This window comes from Protomyctophum bolini (genome assembly GCF_963924005.1).
Source record: "Protomyctophum bolini genome assembly, chromosome: 8".
In the NCBI taxonomy this organism is placed as follows: Eukaryota; Metazoa; Chordata; class Actinopteri; order Myctophiformes; family Myctophidae; genus Protomyctophum; species Protomyctophum bolini.
Window position 1 is genome coordinate 11007571 of NC_137869.1, and position 24410 is coordinate 11031980.

At 42.7% G+C, this 24410-nt stretch overlaps 1 protein-coding gene across 3 annotated transcripts in view; it reads left to right on the forward strand.

Annotated features, from left to right (window-relative positions):
• sgip1a (SH3GL interacting endocytic adaptor 1a) overlaps window positions 1-24410 on the forward strand; it is an 84628-nt gene that overhangs the window by 36458 nt on the left and 23760 nt on the right. For 2 of the 3 annotated variants that reach the window (XM_080770928.1, XM_080770929.1), the window contains exons 4-15: window positions 8804-8867; window positions 9281-9305; window positions 10171-10233; window positions 11326-11398; window positions 12364-12542; window positions 16710-16721; window positions 18978-19002; window positions 19256-19340; window positions 20102-20187; window positions 21128-21208; window positions 22231-22305; window positions 23483-24307. In XM_080770928.1, the coding sequence (XP_080627054.1) occupies window positions 8804-8867; window positions 9281-9305; window positions 10171-10233; window positions 11326-11398; window positions 12364-12542; window positions 16710-16721; window positions 18978-19002; window positions 19256-19340; window positions 20102-20187; window positions 21128-21208; window positions 22231-22305; window positions 23483-24307 (1593 nt within the window). The remainder of the gene's footprint in view (window positions 1-8803; window positions 8868-9280; window positions 9306-10170; window positions 10234-11325; window positions 11399-12363; window positions 12543-16709; window positions 16722-18977; window positions 19003-19255; window positions 19341-20101; window positions 20188-21127; window positions 21209-22230; window positions 22306-23482; window positions 24308-24410) is intronic. The other variant, XM_080770930.1, reaches the window with a different exon arrangement.

Below are 24410 nucleotides of genomic sequence, written 5' to 3' on the forward strand. Positions count from 1 at the left end.
GTACAGTATTTTAATGACATCACTGACACGTGTACACGAACACGCAGAACAGCTACAGTGTATGAGAATTAACTGCTGACAAATTAATTCAAACGATCATAGAACAGTATCAACACACTCTACCAGCTTTTACTAGTAGTAGGCTGGTAGAGTCTGTTGATACTGTACTAGCACCATAATACTGTGTTGTTAATCTACTGGTTCCGACATGTCTATGCCTATATGCCTAATGTACTGTACAAACTAGCCTACAGTACTTAACAGGTCACACATGGACCATTTATATGCACGAGTTGCGTCGGCAGCTTTTGTAGCTTGGTAGAAGGAGGAGCAGATTTATTTTCTGTCTTTCAGCAGCGCCTGGGCAAGCGCTCCATTGACTGGGCTGCGCTGTCCAACATACTGTATGCTACACTTCTGTTATGGGGATTAGGGACGCGTTCTACCATTCACACGCATGCGCCATGCCGTACCTGCGAGTGTGCAGGTACGGTAGTGAAAACAATATTGGTACCACACACACCATGGAATCCTGTGCAATGAGCATGACACCACTGAGTATAGCTTACCTGTCATGCTGATGAATGCACACTGTTATGTGGTTAAGAAACACATTTCCCAATTAGAAAGGTTTGAGTGCAGATCTCTGCATCATCTCTGTATCAGTTGTGGGGTACAGCTCTTGAAATATACATTATACAGTATGAGGAAGCTGTGGGACAATTAGAGTTTGTATGACAGACAAACTGCCGTTCTTCACTGCATGTGTGCTCTAGAGGCCCCTCAACATGTGATTTCAATTTGGGTATGATTGGATGTTGTGGTCATGATATATGCCATTTTTTGTAAGAAGCCCTCAATTTTCTGAATCTAATAACAGGCAAACATGTATTGACTTGAGTATGAAAACCGTCTTTGACAGTCATTGTCACATGACGCATGAGAGCATAATTTGGTAAAGGAAGTCACTTTCTGAAACAAACAGTGACATTTGTGGCATCTCTATAGGTGGAAGTGAAATCTGTGTCGTTTGACAGACAGACAGACTGACGGGGGCAATAACATAATCCCCGGCAGAGGCCTTTTCGGGACGGCTCTGGACAACCGTTGTTCCGACCGACTTGACCCTGCCTGGGCACTGCGCCCCCTGCGGTGGTGTGGCACGCGTGTGTCGAATTCGGATTACACACAGACAGACAGAGACATGGTGCATTTATAGATAGAATAGCAGTTCAAGCAGACAGTGATGAAACAATCTACTCATCTGTAATCTGTCTGACCAGTTGTAACATAAGTGTTTTTATTTATTCAAATACATACACATGTATAATATGAATCTCGCATAGTATAGAAATTCCATTCTCATACTGTATGTGAAAATGTAATAATTTTTAAATAGCGTTCACATTTTGTGAATTAATCTTCTCAGATCGACCATGCTGTCACTCCCTGTCTCGTCTTACAGTGCTACTGGTCTGTGCCGAGCATCATATATAATAATTACTCAAACCAGTCTCACTTGGAGCACACTGGAGATGCAGGGTGTGCAGTAGTGAGTGTTCTGTCGGTACAGGACACCCAAATCAGACTGATGCCTTTCCTTTCTACAGCCTCTGAAATGGCTGCTGCTCTGGCTGAACTGATTGTTGCACATTAGTCCTAGGCTAAGTCAATGTGCCAGGTCTCTGTCTTATTGCAACATGCATGGTTAGGCAAAGGGGGGGACGTTATGTCTCTGTCTCTCTTACCTGTGGTAATGGAATTCTGCCAGCGACAGTGAATGACATTTCTGCGTACTGTCAGATATTGATGTTAAGAAAGGGTGGCGGGAGGGGGAGCTGCATTTGGGCTTTCTCTCTTCTGCGGGCGCTGTGGTGATTTGTTGTGATAGGAGGACGTGGCTGGAATAGCTGAGGACTGGTCTCTAAGGGAGAGTGGGAGGCCTACAACAAGTTGTCTGGCAACACACATAGAGACACTCCCATTCACTCACACACAGTTCTACGTACGTGTCATACAAGGAAATGACACGATACAAGAACAAATTACTGTACGGTATTAAATACAGTTACCCACAGTCTTCTTCAGGGTATTGAGTAACATGTACCTGTTCTACTACTCATACTAGATTTTAGGATCCATACAAATAGGCCTGCATTGTTCTCTGTTGTAGCAATAGGGAGGAGCTCTTTAATTGTTCTCTGTTGGCGCAATAGAGCGTCGCAGTCCCTCCCCCTTTCAGAACAACGAGTGTCCCAGGAAATGGTTCTCCATTCATTTTCACCATAGGTTTCTAAATTATTTATTTAAAGACGGTTACGCCGCGGACAAAGCCAACTCGGATCGTGACAAATCATGACAATGAACACAATGTTTTGGGCCAATCAAATAATTTATAAGAAGAAAAACAACAAAAAAAGTGTTGTAACCTGCCGTTTTTTTCTACTTTCTAATTATTTGTTTGGCCCAAAACATTGTGTTCATTGTCATGATTTGTCACGATCCGAGTTGGCTTTGTCCGCGGCGTAACCGTCTTTAAATAAATAATTTAGGAATCGCCTATGGTGAAAATGAATGGAGAACCATTTCCTGGGCCACTCGTTGTTCTGAAAGGGGGAGGGACTGCGACGCTCTATAGGGAGGAGCTCTTTAATTGTTCTCTGTTGTTCTCAATAGGGAGGAGCTCTTTAATTGCCTCTTTCACACATGATCCATATTTGACCATTCAAGCTGCAATCTTAAATGTTATGTTCTAGCCGGGATTATCCTTTTCCCATGGTATTGTCTCTTATGTTTTTGTATTTTGATTGCGACCGAAGGTCGCAGTTAACTATGGAATCGTGTGTGTGTGTGTTGTGTGTGTGTGTGTGGTGTGTCCATAGCTTTAGAAGGAGCTACAAGCTAGGAGGTTATGATTACATACTAGGCTTGCTAGCTAGCAGGCTATGAATCACATGATCAACTGTCTTCACTCCATCGCGACTATTATAACTACGGTACAGTATATGATGGCGCGGCATAGCTGTTTGTTTTGAATAATGCAGCACGACTGCACTTTTGTTGGATAAGCATGAAGAAAGATGAATAAGAAAAATAAACATGAAATCACGGCAAGAGCTACTAGTGTGACTGTCACCAAAATGCATAATATTGGGCAAAACTGAGGAGGAACTCCTGCTATACTTTACTGTACCGGACGATACCAATCTAACTTGTTGAACAAACTACAGTAATAAACGCAATAGTAAAAGTATTTACACACTGTAGTTGTCCCCATTGAGAATAATTATGAGCCTATGAGGCATGCTTTTCACAAAGAAAATCTGTCTTGAATGCTGCCAGAAGCCACCGCCGAGTGACGGTGACGGCAAAACCCACGTACAGTAGGCTTGTATATGATATGAGCCAGGAATGTATTAGTTGGAGAACTAGCAACAAAACAGAGCTCACAGCTGCATGTCTGCTTTAGAAAAGCAAAAAACAACAACAAACTAAACATATAATATTAGCGATTACTCGATTTTTGATTTACAGTGTCGACTACCGTTTTGCTAGTCGAAAAATTGAATAATTGAATTTAATGTTAATGCCCATTATACACACACACACACACACACACACACACACACACACACACACACACACACACACACACACACACACACATACACACACCCAGAAGAGACCATGTGGCAGACCAAGAATCTACCTCTTGGTCTTCAAGAGGGAATCCTTGCTTGGCCTGGGGATATGGTGCACTTATGAGCTTCAGGCAGTACTAGTCATCCAGTAGCTGTCCTACCTGACACCAGGGTTTACATTTTTCCATGTAGACCACCTCCAATCTGCAGATGTATGCTAGTACATACTGTACTTGGTTGAAATAATGTTTTATTCATTAAAATATGTTCTAGATTAGAGCTTTAAGGGCTTAATGGGTGGGGAGAAGTATTTTAAGTGATATTCTGCATTTTATAGGGAGCCAGTGCTGAGAAACTAATAATTATATATTTACAACGGCATTCTGGAGCAGCTGGAGAGTCTTTAGAGACTTGCTGGGGCAGCCTGATAATAAGGAATAGAGACGTCAACAATGGATTCTTTTCAGACATCCCAGGCTGTAGAGACGAGAAACCCTCCACCGACTTTGATTCTGTCTTGAATCAAGCAACAATATTGATGTTGCATCAGCTATGAGTCATGGTTCTCACATAAATCATTTTTTCCTCTCATCCTGGTCGACAGGTGTGCATCATTAATGCTTATTGCTTACTGATCTGCCTCACTGCATGACTGAGTGTATGACTTGTCCTTTTTTCTACCCGTCATCAAACTATCTGTCTCAAGTTCCATTTATAGTGCATCACAATCGGATTCAAAATCTAGAAAGACAGAAGACGGAAAACAAGAAATTGATCATTCATCTCATGCTGTGTCTCTCATTATCTGGGGATGGATCAAAGATGTCAGAATATTTCTCTGTCACGTCTGATACATGTCCTTCTTAATCACAGCGATGTATTCCCTTCCCCTCTCTGCTTATCATGCACAGCGACACAGGACCTCCATTCACTGTTTGGAGTGGCCAGGCCGGCTCTAGTCGGCCGGAGCTGGCAGTGGCAGCACAAGACTAAAGTCTAGTGTCTGCAGTTGAAGGATAAAGTGCCTCTTCAGTTCCCCCGTTTGGAACAGCTTGTAAAGCTACCTCTGCTGCCCAAACACTGAAAGACCCTGTCATGCACTGCAAAACGCCGTTCCTCTGCTTTTATGTGCTTGTGTTGCACCTTGTTAGCATTTGGGTCAGAAAGTACCCTAATGACAAAACTAATTCACAGGAAATATGCTCAGACAAACTGACATAAACTACACACACACACACACACACACACACACACACACACACACACACACACACACACACACACACACACACACACACACACACACACACATGCATACACACACAGGGTCCCCTGCTGAGACAGAGGCACAGCATTCAAAGCGTATAGTTTCAAAGTTTGTTTCGCTGTAAGAGAGAGGAATCTCTGAGATTAGTAGTCTTGAAAATGTTCTGTTATGAATGTCCTGAGTACCACTGAACATTAGGAATGCATATTGCATAACCTTTATGTTTTCATTAGGACTTCTTGCTGATGTGTCCAAACAGAGAGCTTGGTTTGGTTACTTTTCAGAAAAAAGGACACTAATATGCATGCTTATATTGGCCCATAATGTCATCAAACATATTGGCCCAAACCCGGAATGAGGGGAATTTATGCAGGATGAGCAACATTAATTGAAATGTGTGGGTGGGGATTTTCTGTGCCTCTTCCAGATATAATATAGCTCAATCAGGGTTGTACCCATCCCTGGAGAAAGCACAAGGCCAAATCATGTGAACTCCAACTGAGACATGGTAGAGACGCGATGTGCTTACAGTACACTGGGGACCCCAGGTCTGTGTGTCTACAACTTATGCTCTCAGCTGTTGCTGTAAATAAGAACGTGTCCTTATAGTCAGTGTGGTCGAATAACGTTAAGAGAAACTAAATAGCCTCCTCAGTTTCAATGCGGCTTTCCTTCGTTATTTAAAGCAGTGCGAGCCCGGGCCTCTTCCTGTAGTTCTCAGGGAGGTGCTGCTATAATAACACACTATGTGGTACGCAGGGTGGCATATCGTACTGCCATCTGTCTTCAGACCCGATGGAACTCTCTGCTGTGAAGGGAGCTACATTTACAACGTTCTTATGCACAGTAGCCTGTAGAGTCTTTGGTACACATACTGTATACAGTGGTCAATGGCTATTTCAGCCTGACTCTTGTAGTTTGCAGGGTGGTGTTCTCTGTGTTTGGCACCATATGCTGTGGCTTCACATGCAATTACTTTACTGTGTCTTTAAGACAGACCGCTAATCACGTTAGCACTTCCGCTAGCTAGCAGGCCCCTCAACGGAAGCCATTAAGTCATTACATCGTGTGTACCGCACACTCTGTTATTTTCCCGGCCACTAATTAACCCCTGCTTTATGCCTTCATGTGTTTTCAATTCTATGTCACTGAATTGGATTTTGGCCTGGTCTCGATTTTCTCCCTGGCATGGGAATACATTGTATTTTATTGAATTATAACGGGGGAGGGAGGGAGGGAGGGAGTGAGAGAGAGAGAGAGAGAGAGAGAGAGAGAGAGAATATCTCTGTATACATTCAGTGAAACTATTAGAAAAACTGTTTGCCGGGGCGGTTAGCTCAACCGTCTGGGCACCTACAGCAGCCTGGCGCCGTGCTGCGGGTTCGACTCCCGATCCCGACGGCCCTTGCTACATGTCTTTCCCCACCACCACCTCCCTCCCTCATTCAGTCTGTCAATATAAGGCAGAAGAAGCTAAAAAAATATATATCTTTAAAAATAAAAACCCTATGTTGTTGCAGTATTGAAGAGGCCATCTCTTGCTCTGCTCCTCCATAATATTGTACCTTAAAAAATGAAGGTGTACATAAAATGTTTAAATGAGCACCTTTATTTTCAGCTTTTTTTGCTAATAATCTTTGGTAGTCAACAATTGATTGGCTAAACCAGCAAAGAGAGTTTGTAGACGGACGCACGCACGCGCACGCACGCACCCACGCACGCACCCATGCACGCACATACAGATAGAGACAGAGAGAACATGGAGGGAGTCTCTCATTAACACAGTTGTAAACCTGTCAGCTCCTACTGGGAAGGAATTCTGCATTTGCAAGCTCAAAGGCGAATAACAAACAAACAAACATATCAGTATCAGCATTAACCAACTGCGAAATTGTTGACCATGCATAGGATGCAGGGTAAAGTATACTTTAGCTAGGTCAATGGGAGCCTCTCTGAATCAACTCTCCATTCGGGCTCCTGTCATGCTGACACTGGAGCTAATAGTGGAGAGAAAGTATCTATGACCAAGAAAAAGAGCACTTACCAACTTCCTACCCAAGCACATTACAACATGTTCAACATTTTGTGTGTAACTGAACTATTATGTGTTATCATTGCGATGCATTGTTAGCTTGTAGATCGGATATTTTTTATGACGATATTTGGTGTGTGGGAAAAAGTTCTCCAGATGCGGTTCTGATCCGGTTCTCAGCAGGGTAACTGGAAGGCTCCCACTACTTGTTGTTGTTGTTGTGAAGACATGTCTTATTCATGAGTGGAGCCATTGGTGTTGAATTTGAGCATCAAGCTCAAGAGAAGGGGGTGTGTGTGTGTGTGTGTGTTAGGGCATTCACTTCTAGTCGTTTTTACTAGTTGACTAGTTGCCTAGTTTACTAGTCGACTAGTCGATAATCTACCTGATCCTGAGGCCTACAAAATCGGGGAAAAAACAAACAAAAAACGTATCAACTTATAGCAAGTTAGCAACACGGCAGACAATAATGTGTTACATGTCACGTGACCACTTCTGTTCCTTCTCAAAGCTTACTTGGTCTAGGACTGGGAGTACAGTGCAGAGGGGCGTCACTCCAAATTTGGTGACGTCAGTGTTGTCCACCAGGGAGGGGAGGGGCGGAGGGTGGCGGAGACAGGCGCACAGATCAGTGAACCATGATGATCCAACGCCTGATCCCGGGTCACCCGCCCCTTTATACCAGAAATCACGGTGGCTGGGCCAGGCTATCCAAGGACAGACGAGAAGGAATGAGAGCGAAGGGGCTGGGGGTCCATTATGTTTCATTGCAGTGTTATGCTAAGACTGGCAAAATTACTCTGTGAAATCTGTTTATACAGTACGTGTATAGAGCATATGATCTGTTTGGCTTTGATTTGGTTTGTCAGCTTTGGAACCAATGATCAGCATTAGCTATTCATCATTGTACTCCTTTGGTCCAACCTGTGTCTGTGAGATTTTCACTGAAGTCGAATATCTTATAGAATGTACCAGGGGTTTGTACTTAAGTTGGTCCTCTCTGCTGTTTCACAGATAGTTCGCATATTTTCTCCAAATCTTTGCCTATAATCACATGCCCATAATGGGAAAGTTAGGGTTCATGTGGTTAATGGTCTCTTCTCACCACCTCATTATTCTGTTTCAAGTCCTTTTACTTGACCCTTTTATGAGCGACTTTCATCAACAGGAATGCTGTTCAGAGGCAATGAAGTTAACTTTCAATAGATGTACGTGTTTTCATAGCAGGATGCTGAAGAACATCCATAATCTATTGTTGCTGAGCATTACTCGGTTTTATTTGATACAGAAGAGCTACAGTAGAAATAGACTAATTGGATACAGGTCTACATTTAAAGTAAAGAGTTTATTGTCTTGGTGTTGACAAGAGGTGATAATACACTCATGTCCAGATTTTTTTAGTCAGCCATAGGTTTTGAACCAACTAACAACCTTCCATGTAACATGATGACACACAAAAATCGATTTTACGTGTCATCTAAAATGTGTTTGTTCCCGTGTGCCTCAAGGCTGCACGCATTATTTCTGTTGTCTGATGCATGGATATTTATAGAGTGCTGATGGCTCTGCCAATAATAAATTAGCTTTGACACTTTTAAAGCCCTGGATCAATCTGCCATGACCATGAGTACAGTTTTAGCCCTGAAAAAAGGTTTGGCTTCAGACCGTGGTCCTTACCTTTAGTCCACTGGTTGCTACTGTGGAGCTGGTCCTCAGATGCTGTCCATTTGAAGCTTCCCACCCACTCACATGCACAGTTGCACACGCACGCACACAGAGAGAGACACACAGACGCGCACATATGATATGGATATAACTCTACCTCCTATACTTAATCTCCACTCCCTTCTGTTTCTATTTTAGGATTGAAAAAGCGTACCAGGAAGGCCTTTGGGATACGGAAGAAAGAGAAGGACAATGACTCCACGTAAGTCCTCCTGTCCGCTGTAAACTGCTACAACACAGACAGAATAACAATGTTTTTATTTACTTTAACCTTACTAACCTCACCAGATTGGTGTCTGTGAGAATGAACAGATTCTGGATATACAAGAAGCCCGTACTGTACACACTTGGATTAGGATTTGGACCACTGTTATTGAATAGAGTCCCAATAACGTGGCCCAAGTGTTACCCCATGAAAAACAAAATGAACCTTTGTGTGATTTGGATTAAGATCTTATAAGCTAATACATTGACGATTTTGTGGGTTTGTGAGACTTAGTACACAGATGGCTGCATAGATTAATCATTATTCTGCTCTACAATTGGACAAGTTGTTCAAAATCTGCACTCTTTTGTTTTTTCTGTCTCTTTCCTCTCCCTCTTCTCCGCTTTTAGGGGGTCCCCAGACAGAGAGGGGGGTGTAAGTATGAGACAACTTTTAATAATCAGTATCTGATTAAATGTTATGGATTGTCAAAGGAAACACCTGATTGTATTGTACTGTACAAGCTTGGTCTTCTACTGTTGACTTGAACAATAAGACATGAATGCTACACAGAAAGCCATGTATTCATCAGTGTATGTTAACCATTTTAACAATTAATGGATTGAATCAAATTATATTTCTATACTTTTCTGATTACATCATTTACATTTTCTGTGTTCTGATCCTTCTTGCCTGGCAGGAACCCCAAGAAGTTGAATCGGTACAGAGAGTTATTCAAATTCTACTTTAGAGTAGAGTAATCCCTAGAATCCTCTAGTTAGAGTAGAGTCTAGAGTGCATAATTATGTATAATTAAAATACAAAATGTATTTGAACTGAATAATGAACAATTTCTACTACCATGATCCTTTTTTTGTTTATTTCTCAAATTGTCTTACATTTTAGTAACTTGAGCACTAATTGAAAGGGGGTCAACTGTTCATCCGTCCGCCTTTGTCCGGCTTCTCCTACCAAAACTAATTTGGCCAGTTTTGCCTACTTTTCTGAGGAGCCAAGACATCACAAAATCACTTGTCTTGGGTCCGTAGTTTAGACCTGGAGACCCAGGAGAGCTGTCCCGAGGAGCTCATGACCTACAGTACTGCAGTCCAGCTCCTGACAGTTTATAGCCACTGATAAGTGTGTCAGGCCAAACTGAGCCATAAAAAACAAAACCAGAAACAATGCTTTTGCAGCTAACAGAATATAGACTCATCTGGTGGTAATAGAGTGGTTTGGTTGTGTATCTGTACTTTCATTGCTTGGTGTGAGGTGATTTCTCTTGTCCTCTCGTCATCAGCCCCAGAAGAAGACCAATGGGGCTCCCAACGGGTTCTATGGAGAGATTGACTGGGACAGATATGTAAGTAAACGTACTGTATAGGATTGTGTTTTAATTTGACTCTATATGTTTTCTGTCAGTTGGTTAGTCAGCAGGTATTTATGTTGCAATTTGTAAAGCTATTGTTATGCTGCCCATTTGTTTACATTTGTATTGATCGAGACTTTAATCACTAGCTACTTTCATTCTAACCTTCACCCCTGTTACTGCCAGTAGACTTTATCCACGTCATGGTCAAATCAATATGCTGGTGAGCAATTTCTGGACATAAAGTACAAGATTAACAGTTCTCTATTACAATAATGTGGATGGATCAATGGATTTATACCAGATATGTAAATAGGCCTACTTGTAGCTGTGCCATATCAAATCCCCCCCCATATTTTTTGCAACTGAATGGCTGGAAAAGGGAAATCAAGACATAGTACTTGCATAAACGTTGCATGTACTACGTTCCTTAATGATTGTATAGGTTTGAGTTTTTCTTTATAATGTATTTTCTCTATTATTAAGGTTATTGTAAATTTGTATTGGGGGCGGGGCGGGTGCGAGACATGGCCAAAGCATTTCCAGGGGTCCCCAGCCAAAAACGTTGAGAACCCCTGGTATAGAGAACCAAGGTCTGACATTACTGACAGTTATTTTTAATATTTAACAATAACTGAAATAAACAAATCAGCTGCGTGATTTCAATGGTATACACATTAAATACACATTTATACACATACACATTTATCCAAAGTGTAAGAAAAAGAAATTGTTTCTCCAAACACTGGAGAATATTCATATATTTGATAACATTGTTATCAAATACATGAATATAAAAAATGACAGTCACATACCTGCTAATGTTTTTATTTTTTAGTATTTTTTGTATGAAGTGATATAATATTTTCCTATGGGATCTCAGCAGAAAAAATGCTTATGTGACCCTCTATCCCGTTGTAAACGGTTTTACTTTTACACTTGTAAAAGTAAAACTTTGTCAGTATTATTTCCAAAACTCCTGGGGCTAAATGACAGTACAAACCCATTTATTAAAGCTACAGTACTGAGATATTCCCACATAGGCAAACCATTTTAAACAGGTTTTCATTGTCCTGTGTGTTTCAGAACAGTCCTGATTTGGACGATGAGGGCTACAGTAACAGACCTGAGGAGGAGGAGGAAGATATCCTTGGAGGAGATATCCTTGCTATACTCAGTTTACAGATGTGTACAGATGTTTACAGATGCCTCAACTACAGCATGGATTTTAGTCTACTCAAAAAGATAACTTTGTAGTGTGCTTACTTATAATGGTAATATCACTCAGAGTCAGTACATGGGTAAGGTTATACTGTAATAACTGCCTACACATAAATAAATCTGGACTACATGTTGTCTCAGTAAAGGCCTATTCATAGTCTGGATTTTCGGTGATGAGGTGACCACCGCTCCGGTGGTGAGCTGACCACCCGAGTTGAAATAACATTGAGCGGTGGTGAGTAAAAACAGAGAGAAGGGCTTGATCGGTGGCGGTGGTTTGCTCTTCACCGCGGCTCGTGGCGTCATGTTGTAGTTCGGTGGTCACCTAACCACCGTAAATCCAGACTATGTATGAGCCTTAAGACAGTCCTACCCCTATCCACAAGAAGGAGCAGTGCACCAAAGCATTATGGGAATTGTGGTCCAGGAAGGAAGTGAGCCCAGTGTCCATGACATCATGGACACTTTGAAATACTAAAATATCTAAAAACACAATATCTATTACCCACATAAAAACTCCAGGAAAATGTTTCTTGTCTCCCAAACATCATTAAAATAAGATCTGGTTGCAAAAGGAGTGAAGTGTCCCTTTAAATATAAACCATGATGAAGCCCATGAGCTGTCATCAGACAGAGAGAAGCCCTGTAGCCTCCTTGTGAAGCCTGGAAATATCACGCTAATCAATAGTTATACCCAGACGACCATTAGCTAGTATTGAACTGAAACAAACTGATGCTTTATTTGTCTTGACTCAAAAGGATGTTCATCTGTCTGTAATTACCTTCTAATAGACTGACCGCAGACTAATATTGAACTAAGCTAGACAGACACGCAGCCTCTGACGAAGGCTAGGCACACAAACAGTTACGGAACTACTACCATCCTTAACTCTTGGTTTCCACCTGCGCCCAAAGCCAAGGCACATTTCTTCTCGTCTGATGAGTCAGAAGAAGATGAGGAGCATCGTAAAAAGTTCAAAATCAAGATCAAACCCTTAAAGAAAGACTGTACTGTGATAGAGCCTTCAGTAGAACAACTGAAAGTGTCCATAGGCAACATAGCTCTTTCTCCAGCTACTATGGTGAGTAGCTGTGACGTCACTGCGTGACTTGCTCCTTGGTGTTTGTATAAACGTGATCTATGCATGGTGTGCATTGTTGCTCCATCTACAGTATGTGTTTGTGTATCTGTATTCTGTTCACCAGGAGTGTGTAACTTCATTCCTCGTTCTTTTTGAAGATTTTTTCTTCTGGTGCAGTACTAGTACTGTGCCCCTGTTGTGACTGTTGAGTCACATGCCTGCTTCTGACAAGTCCCGCCATGATAAGAATTATAGCTTGATTTAAAGAGACTGTTAAATTAAATGTCTGGGTTTCAATCCCACACTGAAATAGAACCCATATTCATTTAACGAGGGCAAATTAGCTGATTATATGTCTCTTTATCTTAACTGTTGATGCCCTGTCATAATTGGAAAGGCATCCACTTTGACATCAATGGGGTTCCAGTTCATAGAACTTTAGCACAAAGCAGATCTCCCATAGTCACAATAAATTCATAAAACAACCCTGCTCCATTTTGAACACAGTTCAGCTGGTGAGTTCTATTTCTCAAGAAGGAAGAAGGAATTTGGATCCAAACAAGCAGGTCCCCTTCAAACAGAAGCTAATTAGCTGGGATGTTCTGGTCAGTTCAGGTACTTCCCCCGGCCTCCACCCACTACTTCTCCCAACTTTCCAGTGAGCACAGCTAGGTTGAGTGTCAGTCCTATGCTGAATAATTCAGATAGGAAAGTGGGCACGGTGAACGCATGTGTTGGTCTGCTCTACAAAGAGAGAGCCAGTCTACGGTCATATGAACCTCAGGACTCAATAATTCATCCAACCTCAGAGATGTCTGTTGCTCACAACGTGCAACATTGAGCAGGTGTACGTACGTATGAATGTGTGTTAGAGCCAGGTATATCGGCTGATATATTATCGGCAAAACCCGATATATCGGCCATTATTTTACTTGTTTACAGTGTATCTGCAATTTTTCTGCAGGTATAGTTTTCCATTTAAAAAAATTGCTCACAACAAGTGAGCTTGTAGATCGGCTCCTTTTTTTGAAAATGTTTTAATATGGCTTAAGTGGTCAAATAGAATAGTTCAGTTTGTGTATTTGTGTATTTGCTTGTTCATTCAGTTATACTTTTTCCCACAGATTATCCTGCTAAGCATTATCTATCTATGCTCAATCAACTAAATTCCTCTGAATGTCTTTGATCGATGTGTTAAAAATACTATACTGTTCTACAATATAGTATTGTAGAACAGGATTGAGTGCATTAGAGGAGTTTTCTCAAGTTATAATTAAGATAACCTTGTTCAGAACTCCTGTACTTACAGGACTTACATTATTTTGTCCTTAGTTATACAATGTGAAATGATGTAACATAGCATGGGCACCAATCTGTAGTCTGTGTCATCCTCCTCTATTGTCTGTCTAAATACCAGTACCGTTCCCTGCTCCTTGGCCCCTTTATTGACACATCTAGCACCATAGTTTGGACTGAGTTCTGGAAGTCCAGTCTTTCCCTCGCACATGAATTATACATGAATCACACAGCCTTCCCTTGGCCCTGGCAACTGTACACATGACTGTGTCTCCATGGGAACGAACAGACTTACCATAAAATGCTTTAAAGGGAAGAAGTACAGGGGCTCAAGGGTTAACAGGCCTTCAGACCTTTAAGAAAAACAGTTTTTACTGTGTGTGCATTTGACAATGGATTTGACAATCCAAATCTTTTAGAGAACTGAATTACACACACCTACTAATGTATCTGGGACACAGGGTGTATACGGCTTATCTAATGTCTCAGTCTGCATAAACTCAGTTTCCATTGTAATATTTGAAATATTTCACATATTGTTGCATGGGACACGAAAAAACGGATTAATAGTTTATCCCGAATATAATCTTAGATGTTATCTACTGTCTATAATAATAATATAATACAATTACATGGAAAATGCTCTGTACTTTATGAATAAGTAAAATGTTTGGTTGGTTGGATGAATGGAATGCTTTGTTTAATGCTAAACCAAAGTTCAGTGCTAAGCCTGAGATAATCCTACTGTATGATTCATACACGTACTTTGCTTTGAATTGCCTGCAGTAATGTCCCTCTGTGTTTCTGCCTCTTCTACCCATCTCTCTTTCCCCTTGTCTGTTTCTCTCATGTCCCTACTTTCTCTCGCTCTCCCTAACGATGCTAACCTCTGTAGAGAAGTCCGGTAAGCATTTGCTTGGCATGCTATTGCATTTGTCTCTTTACTTTGACTTCTAACACTTTCACCATATGCATACTTACTTTATGCATGCTTCTAAATGCTAAAAGTATTGTGTTGTGTGAAATCAAGGTGGGAACATGCCTTCAGCGCTTGCTGAACATACAATGGACTGGAATTATAATGTGCATGCTCAGTTCTTGTGTCATGGGTATCATAATGAGCATGTGCTAATTTAATTGCCAGTTTGTGACCATGGCCTGCTCCTTCTGTGTTTCTCGTATTTATTTATCAGTAGGAATGTGTAAGTGAGTGAGGTGTACTGTAGATGCTGTGTGCATATAGTGTATGTTCAATAGTCTATACAGTACACGTGTACCGCATTTTAAGTTGTTTGAGTAAGACCTCATAAATCTGGTTTTAATTAGCGCCAGAGTCTTTAGATTCCAGGGCTTCAGCCCCATTACTACTTATGACCACCACAGAAGTAGAGACCAGGGAAAGGTCAGATGCCTTTGCAACTTCCTTTGCTACCAAGCATTTTTTATATGTTGTGAATCTGGGGAATTCTCTTTACCATCTTGACATGATCAAATCAATATGAGAAAAACTGAGTTTTAGAGTGAAAGAAAATGGATGGATTATGTTTATTTTTACGTTGTATACGGCACCATCAATGGACAAGAAACATGTTTTATGATTCGTTATTTTCGGAAGTTTAAAATGTTATCTGAATGGTTGCATTAATCCGTAGGATATGTTACAGCAGTGTGCTGGTACAGCGAGTCAATGACACAGACCAAAAGGCCACAGTAACGCCACTTCCCATCCTTACATATGGCAGGCACATTGTGTGATTGGCACTGACACACAAGAGCACGTCGTCTCCTCCACCAGCGTATCCAATCAGATTAATCCTCTCACTAATGCAGCCAGCCCCCCTGTTACATCACTATGATCATTCATGGCTCACTGCATGGCTGGAACCAACACACAAGAATGAGGGATGCATGGGGAGAGGAACAGAGCAGTGACGCAATTGCAACGGGAAGTAGGTTGATGGAGAGATTCCCTGCAGAAATGAAAAGCAACAACGTCAGTGGGTAGACGGAGGAGGAAATTAACGGGAATTTGCTTTGGATGATGGAAAAGCAGATGTGATTATGTAGATGAGACTGAATGAAGGATAAGGTATTAAAAGGATTATGATGAAGATATGTGCAGATAAATGGGTTTTGATACTAGCCTGTGAATGATGTGCAGTCATCATGAGCATGCAGCCTTGGGCCAATTTCCTTAACCACTTGAACCCTGTAGTGTATTGTATATAGTTAGTTGACTGGGCTTCCCCAGGGCTCTTTACTAGGTACAGTACACTACTTTTTCCCTCGACAGTCGACACCAAATCTCTTTGTTGAAAATTCACGAGCTCAAAATGCCATGCGCTTGTAGATCTGATATTTTCACTGAATGTTCCCCCATAATGGGGATGCTAGATTAAGAGTGAATGTGGAAAACAACTGGACACTGCAAATGGCAGTGATTTCTCCACTCATCACATATAGACATACTTAACACATACAGGACTGTGCTCACATACACATTCACACACATGTTGTTTGTGAATGAGTCATCAACTCCTCCTTGCTGCCTTCCACTCAACAAGATGTGTCAACCTGAAAGCATACGTGGTGTACTGTAGAGCTTATGCCATGGTAGGAGGCTGCTGAAATATCACTGTATAGGCAAACATGTGAAAGCTCTCAAATTGTACACGGCCTATTGAGGAAAGTGCAGTGCCATCAAATGTGATTGTGTCACATCGGCATATATGTCTCACCTTGAGAAAATGAATGTCCACTCCTTGTTCGTCGTTTTTTGAGCCTCCAGATTCGTATCATGTGATGTATCTTTTACTGATTTGTCACTCTCTGACCAGGGGTCTCTTCTCTCTTCCTTTTTGCTGGTCACAGAGACGTAGCCCGGTAAGTGTAATTTCCCTCTGTGTCTGGTGGGGGCCAGGGTAGATAAGTAACACACGTTTTGTCCCTCTCTGCTCCCCTCTGTCGTTTGTGCTGTCAATTGAGGTAATGATGAGAGAGAGGCTACAGTGGGCAGTCAGAGTGGCTACAGTAACGGCTGAAATGTAACCACTAATTGATATCAGAATATTACTGGAAATTGATAACTGAATACTAAAGAATCTTTATGATTTGATCATTCATCAAAACATTTTGGGGGGAAAGTTTGTAAATGACCATATTCACAAAGCAGACATTATGCTCTAACTCAGAGGATTAAGTAAGAGCAAAATAGCTGCTGTGTGAATGGTCAGTTTACTTGAGTGATGACAAATTCAGATGATGCCTGTCCTCAGCCACCTCCACCTGATCTCTCTCTTTACCCCTCCTTGCCCTTTCATTCATCACCTTACTCTTGTGCATGTTGTCTTTTATGAATGTGTACTCACAGACTCGCATACATTGGATAAGGTCTAATGTAAAGTGTAATGCTCCCTCACGTCTGCCTATCAAGACACTTCCTGTCTTTCACCTTTCCCACACATTCTCCCTCATCTCCCTCATTTTCCCACACTCCTCCTCTGTCTCAGTCCCACACAGAGTGTTTGTGTTGATGGCCGCTGCCTAAAGCCCAAACCACACCAAAGGGTCGGGTTGGGACAAATCTCTTTATTTATTTGTTTCTTAATTTTTTATCCCACGATTTTGTAACCCATTTTTTCACCCAGTGTCAATTATCTAATGTAATCCTGGGCGCTACACTTCCTCTGCCAACCTGGGGGGGGCAGTGGACTGACCTCATGCTTCCTTCTATGCACGAGGAGTCAAAGCTGCTTCTTTTCACCTGACGGGGGGGGGGTCTCCCGGCCGGACGTAGCACGTGGAAGGAACACGTTATTCCCACCAGTTCCTTTCCCCTCCATCAGGTGCCCCAGCTGGTCAGGAGGAGGTAGTTTAGAGACCAGGATTACTGCATGTTTTTGTGAGGGTACCTACCCTAGGGGACACGGGGAGAACATGCAAACTCCACACAGAAAGGCCCTTTCGCCAACCCCGCCTCGGGTATGGGCACTGATGCCGTGGAGGACGGAACAAAACTGTTTTTAAAGTAAACCACACCATTGCAACTCATTGAGTTGCAATGAGTAACATTGGTGTGGTCTACCTTAAAAACCATTTTGTCCCGACCCTTTGGTGTGGTTTTGGCTTAAAATGTCTTCCTGGGGGACACAATGCTTACAGCTACAGCACAGTCACCCATTATACATAGAATTGTAACTACTATTTTCACGCCTTTGACGCGCTCAAGTCTAACGGCAAAAAAAAAAGAAAAGGTAATGGCTGTCCGCTTTCCCATCATGCACCTGTAACCCAAAATGCATTGCACTGCATGATGCGTGTGTCACGTGATCGGGTGTAGCCAATCTTAAAGGGTAATATTGGTGAAAATAAAGCAAAAAGAATAAAATGCAAGCACATTGAAGGTGGTGAAAGCCTGTAGGTGAAGCCTATATTGGAGCCAGATCAATGTCACGCGAGGGGCGTGGAGGCATGCAGAGCGCCAGCGCGTTTGGAGATAGAACTGCGAGCAGTGTTGGCCTAGCGCAATAGCTACGGAAGACGGGGGCGTGCAATTAATGCAAATGTATTTCTGATCTGTTATTGTGTTGGTCATGAGTATCTGTGTGTTAAGAGGAAGGAAGGCACTGGAGCAGCTCTGTCAGTTTAAGCCCTTTTAATTCACAGGTTGCAAGTACAAATTGACAACATTTCGATGTGTCTTGTCACATCTTCATCAGGTCATGACATAAACTGCCTGAGATGCTCCAGTGCCTTCCTTCCTCTTGCTACCTGTCCTGCCTCTGAGATGCATCAGATTAGCCTACCACAGGCTTGAGTCGCGGTGGAACTGTGTTAAGTTTGATTTATACCTTGTTGTGTGTCAGTGTTACACGCTAAAATTGGCAGACATAAAAGCTCATGGCGCATCGCGCTGCAATGCACTGTGTGGTAACGTAGATCAGCTATTTTCGCTATAAATCAGGCTTTAGCTATCCTGTACGCCTGTGGAGCTGGTTGCTAAGCAGGAAGTTAGGCTGGTCTCATTTGATTAAGTCATCCTGAGGCTAAAGCTCATCTCCTGACCTTCACCAATGAACAGGCTGCATCATTCCTCGTATATGTTCCTGTTATTCATTTCCATATGCTTTCTCATTACAGGGTTTGGTGAAAAGGGATAGCTCCAGTAAGTATTTAACCCTTCAAGACCTGAGGCCAATTCTATACTCATTTCTTCCAATTCAGTAGTTCTCACACTTTGAAGATCTTTCAAAAAAGAAAAAGCTCTCTGACCTTGTACTGTATATCTGCTATTTTTGAATACCTAACGCTAAAATCCTAAATTACACAGATGCTTTCCTGGATGTTGCACCAAAGTAAATAAAAAAGTAATGTTCTAAATATACAGTATATCAATATAATATTCTTGTTGTTTCCAGGGGAAGAGATCGCTAGACCAAGACGCACTGTACCCGTTGTGCCCCCTGTGGCCTCCACGCCAGCCCCAGTGCTCAAAGCACCCAGGTATGAGCATTTAATGTTTACTGTTTAATGCTACGGTTAATGCATTCAGATATACTAAGCTCATTTGGACCAGAATGAAGAGCACAGTTTACATAATGTTGGGAACATTCCTGTAGTAGGAGATCCCTTTCAATGTATGTGTGACAAGTATCAATTATTAGTCATTTTACTGCTAAAACCCTATACTTCAGTGACTGGGGTCTCCCAGGGGTCTGTAATTGGCCCCTTACTTACCGGTAATTATCCCTAGCCTACACCATATCTCTCAGATTGTTTGCATAGTATGACGTGCCCAGTTTCATGTAGTTAATGAGCCCACTGAGAAGCTGTGAATGCATTGCAGTTGCAGTTTTTAATACAGTGTCAGTTGCGCTGCAACACGTTCGCTTGTAGGTCACCCCAGAGTAAGGACACTAACGGTGACACCCTGGGAATAAGTAATTCAACAGCCACTGCAATTAATCCACTTTGTGTGGCTCCTCCTGTGACAAGATTGCGCATTCATGGAATTGTTATAATTTCTCCAAAGTGGTGGTGGTGGTGGTCCACAACTCTACTATCATAAAACATAACTTCTCAAAACACGCTACTAGGAAATAAGAGCTGTTTGTAATTAAGGTTTGCACTTCGTAGCATTAGTGCAATAAGGGCCAGTGCTAAAACGCACATAATTGTACCGGTAGTATTGATGCCTTGTTGATATTGAACAGAAAATAGAATGACACGGATCACTACAGTACATTTTTTTATTTTTGTTCCAGTAGTCGGCAAACACCGATCCCTGAGGACAACACAGCCTTATTTGGGCCTTCTCTGGAATCAGCCTTTGGAGAACAGAAAATTGAAGGTATCACCACTTACATTTTATATGTTCACAGAGCTTGCAGTACATTTGTGTGTGAATATAGCATTTTTATAGGTCTGTCTTTCCTTGTATCCACCTTTTTTTCCCCCCCTGTGCATTTGACAGTAGAATTACTTCTGTGCCTTTGTTGTCAGTTTATCACATTTTAGTCTCCCAGTCTGAAGTCCCCAATGTTGTTTTGCTTCAGGATGTGTGAGCACTGAGCAAGCGCCAAGTGTCTCTCCCAAACTGCCAGCTCGGCTGTCACTATGTCTCTCTCTCTCTCTCTCCCCCCCCCCCCCCCTTCTTTCACTTACATTAGTATTCTTCCTTGAGGCTTTGACAGCAAAGCACTTGTGAACCTCTTTGCTGAGGTCAAGAGGCAGGTCACATTAGTGTACGATGGTGTTTGTTTACTTGCAGATTCTCCCCTCACCCACTCTCACCGTCACTCTCAGTCCCACCAGATTTCACTTTGTAGGCTGGGGGAGGTCTTGTACCTCTTATGCAATAAGAGGTACAAGTTGATGTGTGCTGTACCTAACACCAACATAGCAGAGATTCCCTTTTTAATATTTAACATTCAGAGAAAAGAAGAAGCCGCTTTGACGCCATTATCATCAATGGCCTATAGACTAGTCGGCATATGCAATCAACTTTATAATAATGTGGACATCAAATTCTTGTCTCAATATTGAACACAACATAGTGTATTGTTCAAATATTGACATGATTAGGTTTACAGTCAGAAGCATGTGCTACAACGGTCTTTATCCAATGTATTTGAATAATATTTAGCCTGAGGTGCTTTCAAGTTGAGATATCTGGTGATATAATCGAGACGGGGGGCGGGCGGCAAGATGTTTCTTGAGATCACCAACAACATCCCCCTCTACACCTGCCCCTTCCTAAACCTGTATATTCTGTCCTTCTCTGAACCTAGTGGTTCTCTCTGAGTCAGATGTCTGGGGGGCCTCTCTGTCCCAACCAGAATCCTCTTTGACAAGACCCTTCCCCACAGGAAGTAAGTTTGATTTTATATCCTACCCTGCTAGTTGTATTGCGCTTCCTGGAATGACTGCACGGACCCATCAAGTCACCTCATGAATGGCCATCATCATCATCATCATCATCAACCCACTAACAAGTGGAACAGAGAACTGAGTTGGGTGGGTTGGGGGCGTTGTCTGTGAAAGACTGCAGTGCTCACTCCCTCCTTTCACTCACTAACATCCTTCATTTTCCTTCACTCCCATCCTTTCATTATTCAGACAGATTATTCACTGTTTGATGTACTGTAGCTCATTTAATTTGAGAGGTTCAATATTCAGGCAACCATACCTCCTCCTTCATCATCACCTCCTCTACCTCGGCCTGACATGTGGCATGGTGTTGAATGTGCTGTATCACATGGCATGATTGGCTGGTCGTTGGATGGATATTCTCCCTCCTTCCAGTCGATATGGTGTGACGTTAGACCAGTGATTTTCAAACTGTTTTTATGTGAACCCAAATGTGATAGTTTTACTGTTAAGGCGCAAAATGGTTTGTGTGTGTACTGTTGGAGTATCTGGACGAATATTCTAAGAACAAATTAACTAACATAGGATAATTGAATGCATATACGTACAGTACAGTGGTAGACTATTACCCAGTAGAAGTGATGCTGCTCGGCTTGAGGTTTGTTAACCGAGGGCAACTATGAATGTCAGGCGATAATTTGTTTATCACAAGTGACATACACATGAGCCTTATTTACTCACAAAAAGACGACGGGAAAATAAGACTTGATTAACACAGCAAGCATGGCAGCCATGAACTCATGCTGTGTTTTTTAATTCACACACAGTGAGGTGTCCTTTTTCCTGTCAAATACAAACTGCGTTTAATGCCACCATTCTAATAAACAGTTGTAGAGCACTTTAAACGTCTCTGTTTATCCCACTTTAAGTCCCACAAACCCACAGTTTGATAAACACTGGTACTGACTTGGCACGAACCTTTAGACTGACAGGGCTGCTTATGGCCATACTGATGTCATTGCAGCACCGCCTCCGCTTCCACCTAAGAATCTCCCGACCTCCCCCCCTGCGGCTGGCCCTCCCTCTGCAGATGACACTGGTAAGAGACCCGGGTCACCCTGCCTCCCTTGCTGCATCATACCATTGCCCGAAGGACTGTACCTTTGTCTCAGCTGTTGTATCTCTCTCTAACTCATGTGTTATCGTTCCTTTATTACTTGCGCAAGCAGAGCTCGCAAGTAAAGTTGTTTGTCCGGTGCTCTGATGCGTATGCCGTGGCTGCATGATTTGAGAGTGACGTAATGAAGATATGTACCAATGCCAGGGTATAACTGGCTCTCGATGGTGACGTAATAAAGGTAGGTTTCAGATTACATACATGTATACATAGAGGCATTACCTTTAATCCACCCGATACTGAAACATATCTTTATTACGTCACCATCGAGAGCCAGTTATACCCTGGCATTGGTACATATCTTCATTACGTCACTCTCAGAATCATGTAGCCACGGCATACGCATAAAACAACCCAAGTAACCACAGTATACTACTCATCAACTTACAAATTACATATACAAATACAACTTACATATACATACATGTGTAAGATGTGTCCTCCAAACATGAAACCCAATTACAACTCTCAATGTTTTACAGAGGTTGAGATTTGAAAATTCGTAGCGGTCGACAGTACTTGCTTGCGCACTAGTAGGCCATTTATGGCCTACTTGTGTGCAGCGTGCAAGTAGGCACTCGACAGAGTGCAGTTCTAGTTGTATTCTACATACAGTATGTATGCATATTGTGTCTGTCTGTATATTATAGTGCACATGTACATTCATGGCGTACAAGAAAAATAATGTAACTACTGTAGGGTGCCTCCATTCAGACTGATATTTGAACAGTCAGTACTCTCTGCTTACAGTATCTAAATATTGCATTAGAGAAGTTTATTAAAGTTTTTCTGTTGGATTTTTAAATGAATACCAATGAATGCAAATGGGATCTCCTGAGAGAAGTTTACCCCAAAAATGACTTATTTCCTATGAATTACGCACCCCATGAAGCCTTGTTTTTGTTGCATTCCTGAGCCAATAATTTGATGACTCAATTGAGTCTCCTACTGGGCAGCCACCCGGTCATCAAGTTATTGTCTCATGAATGCAACAAGAACAAAATAATCTTCATTGGGTGTATAATTGATTAAAACAATTTTGGGTGAACTACTCCTTTAAAGAATATAATAATTTGATTAGTCATTGACTCCATCTCAGCAGAAGCAGAAGGTTCTGAGAAGAAGCCGTCGATAGCTGATGTGGACAACATCTTCGGCCCAGAAGATGACTCGGCTGCTACAGAAGACACAGGCGATCAGTGGGTCTGCTTCAGTGAAGAAACCCCCGATAGGTCGCCTGTATCAAAAGACACTGCACCTCCATTCCCCTCATCCCCACCACCTCCAGAAGAGCCTGCGCCTCCCTTGCCGACCTCCCCGCCTCCCCCTGAAGAGCCGGCTCCACCCTTACCCACATTGCCACCACCCCCAGAGGACCCGGCGCCTCCTCTCCCTACCTCTCCACCCCCAAAAGAGGAGCCTGTGGCCCCTGCGCCGACCTCTCCGCTGCCATCAGAGGAGCCAGAGTCTGCAGCAACTCCAGTCCCCTCTGTCTCCTCCCCACTTCAAGACCCTGTACCTCCATTGCCTGCATCTGCACCTCCTGGACCAGAGGAGCCTGCTCCTCCTGCCCTGCCTCCTCCCATGTCCCCTCCTCCAGTCTCCGTCACGCCTCTAGACTCGACCTCCAGTATCGCCCCGGCACCCGCTCCCAAAGCACCCACACCCCCTGCCGCCACTTCCCCTGTCGAGGAGATTGAGACTCTGCCAGTTCCGGCGCCTCTTGTCCTAGCGCAGGAGGAGCCACTCACGATCCCAGAAGCCTCCCCACCGAAAGAGGAGCCCAGTGAAACAGTCAGCTCACCCAAAGATGCTAGCCAGGCGAGCCGCAGCACGACACCCCCACCCCCACCACCTCCCCCTACGTACCGGGCAGTGGTGTCTTCACCAGGCCCTACCTCCGGAGGCACCGCCACTGGTAGTGGTGAGTTTCTCTCACTCCACATCCCCACCAGCAGGTTAAAACTCATTAGTTTCTAAAGCACGATCTTTAGAAAATCGGCAAGTGCCATCTCAAATTGCTGATT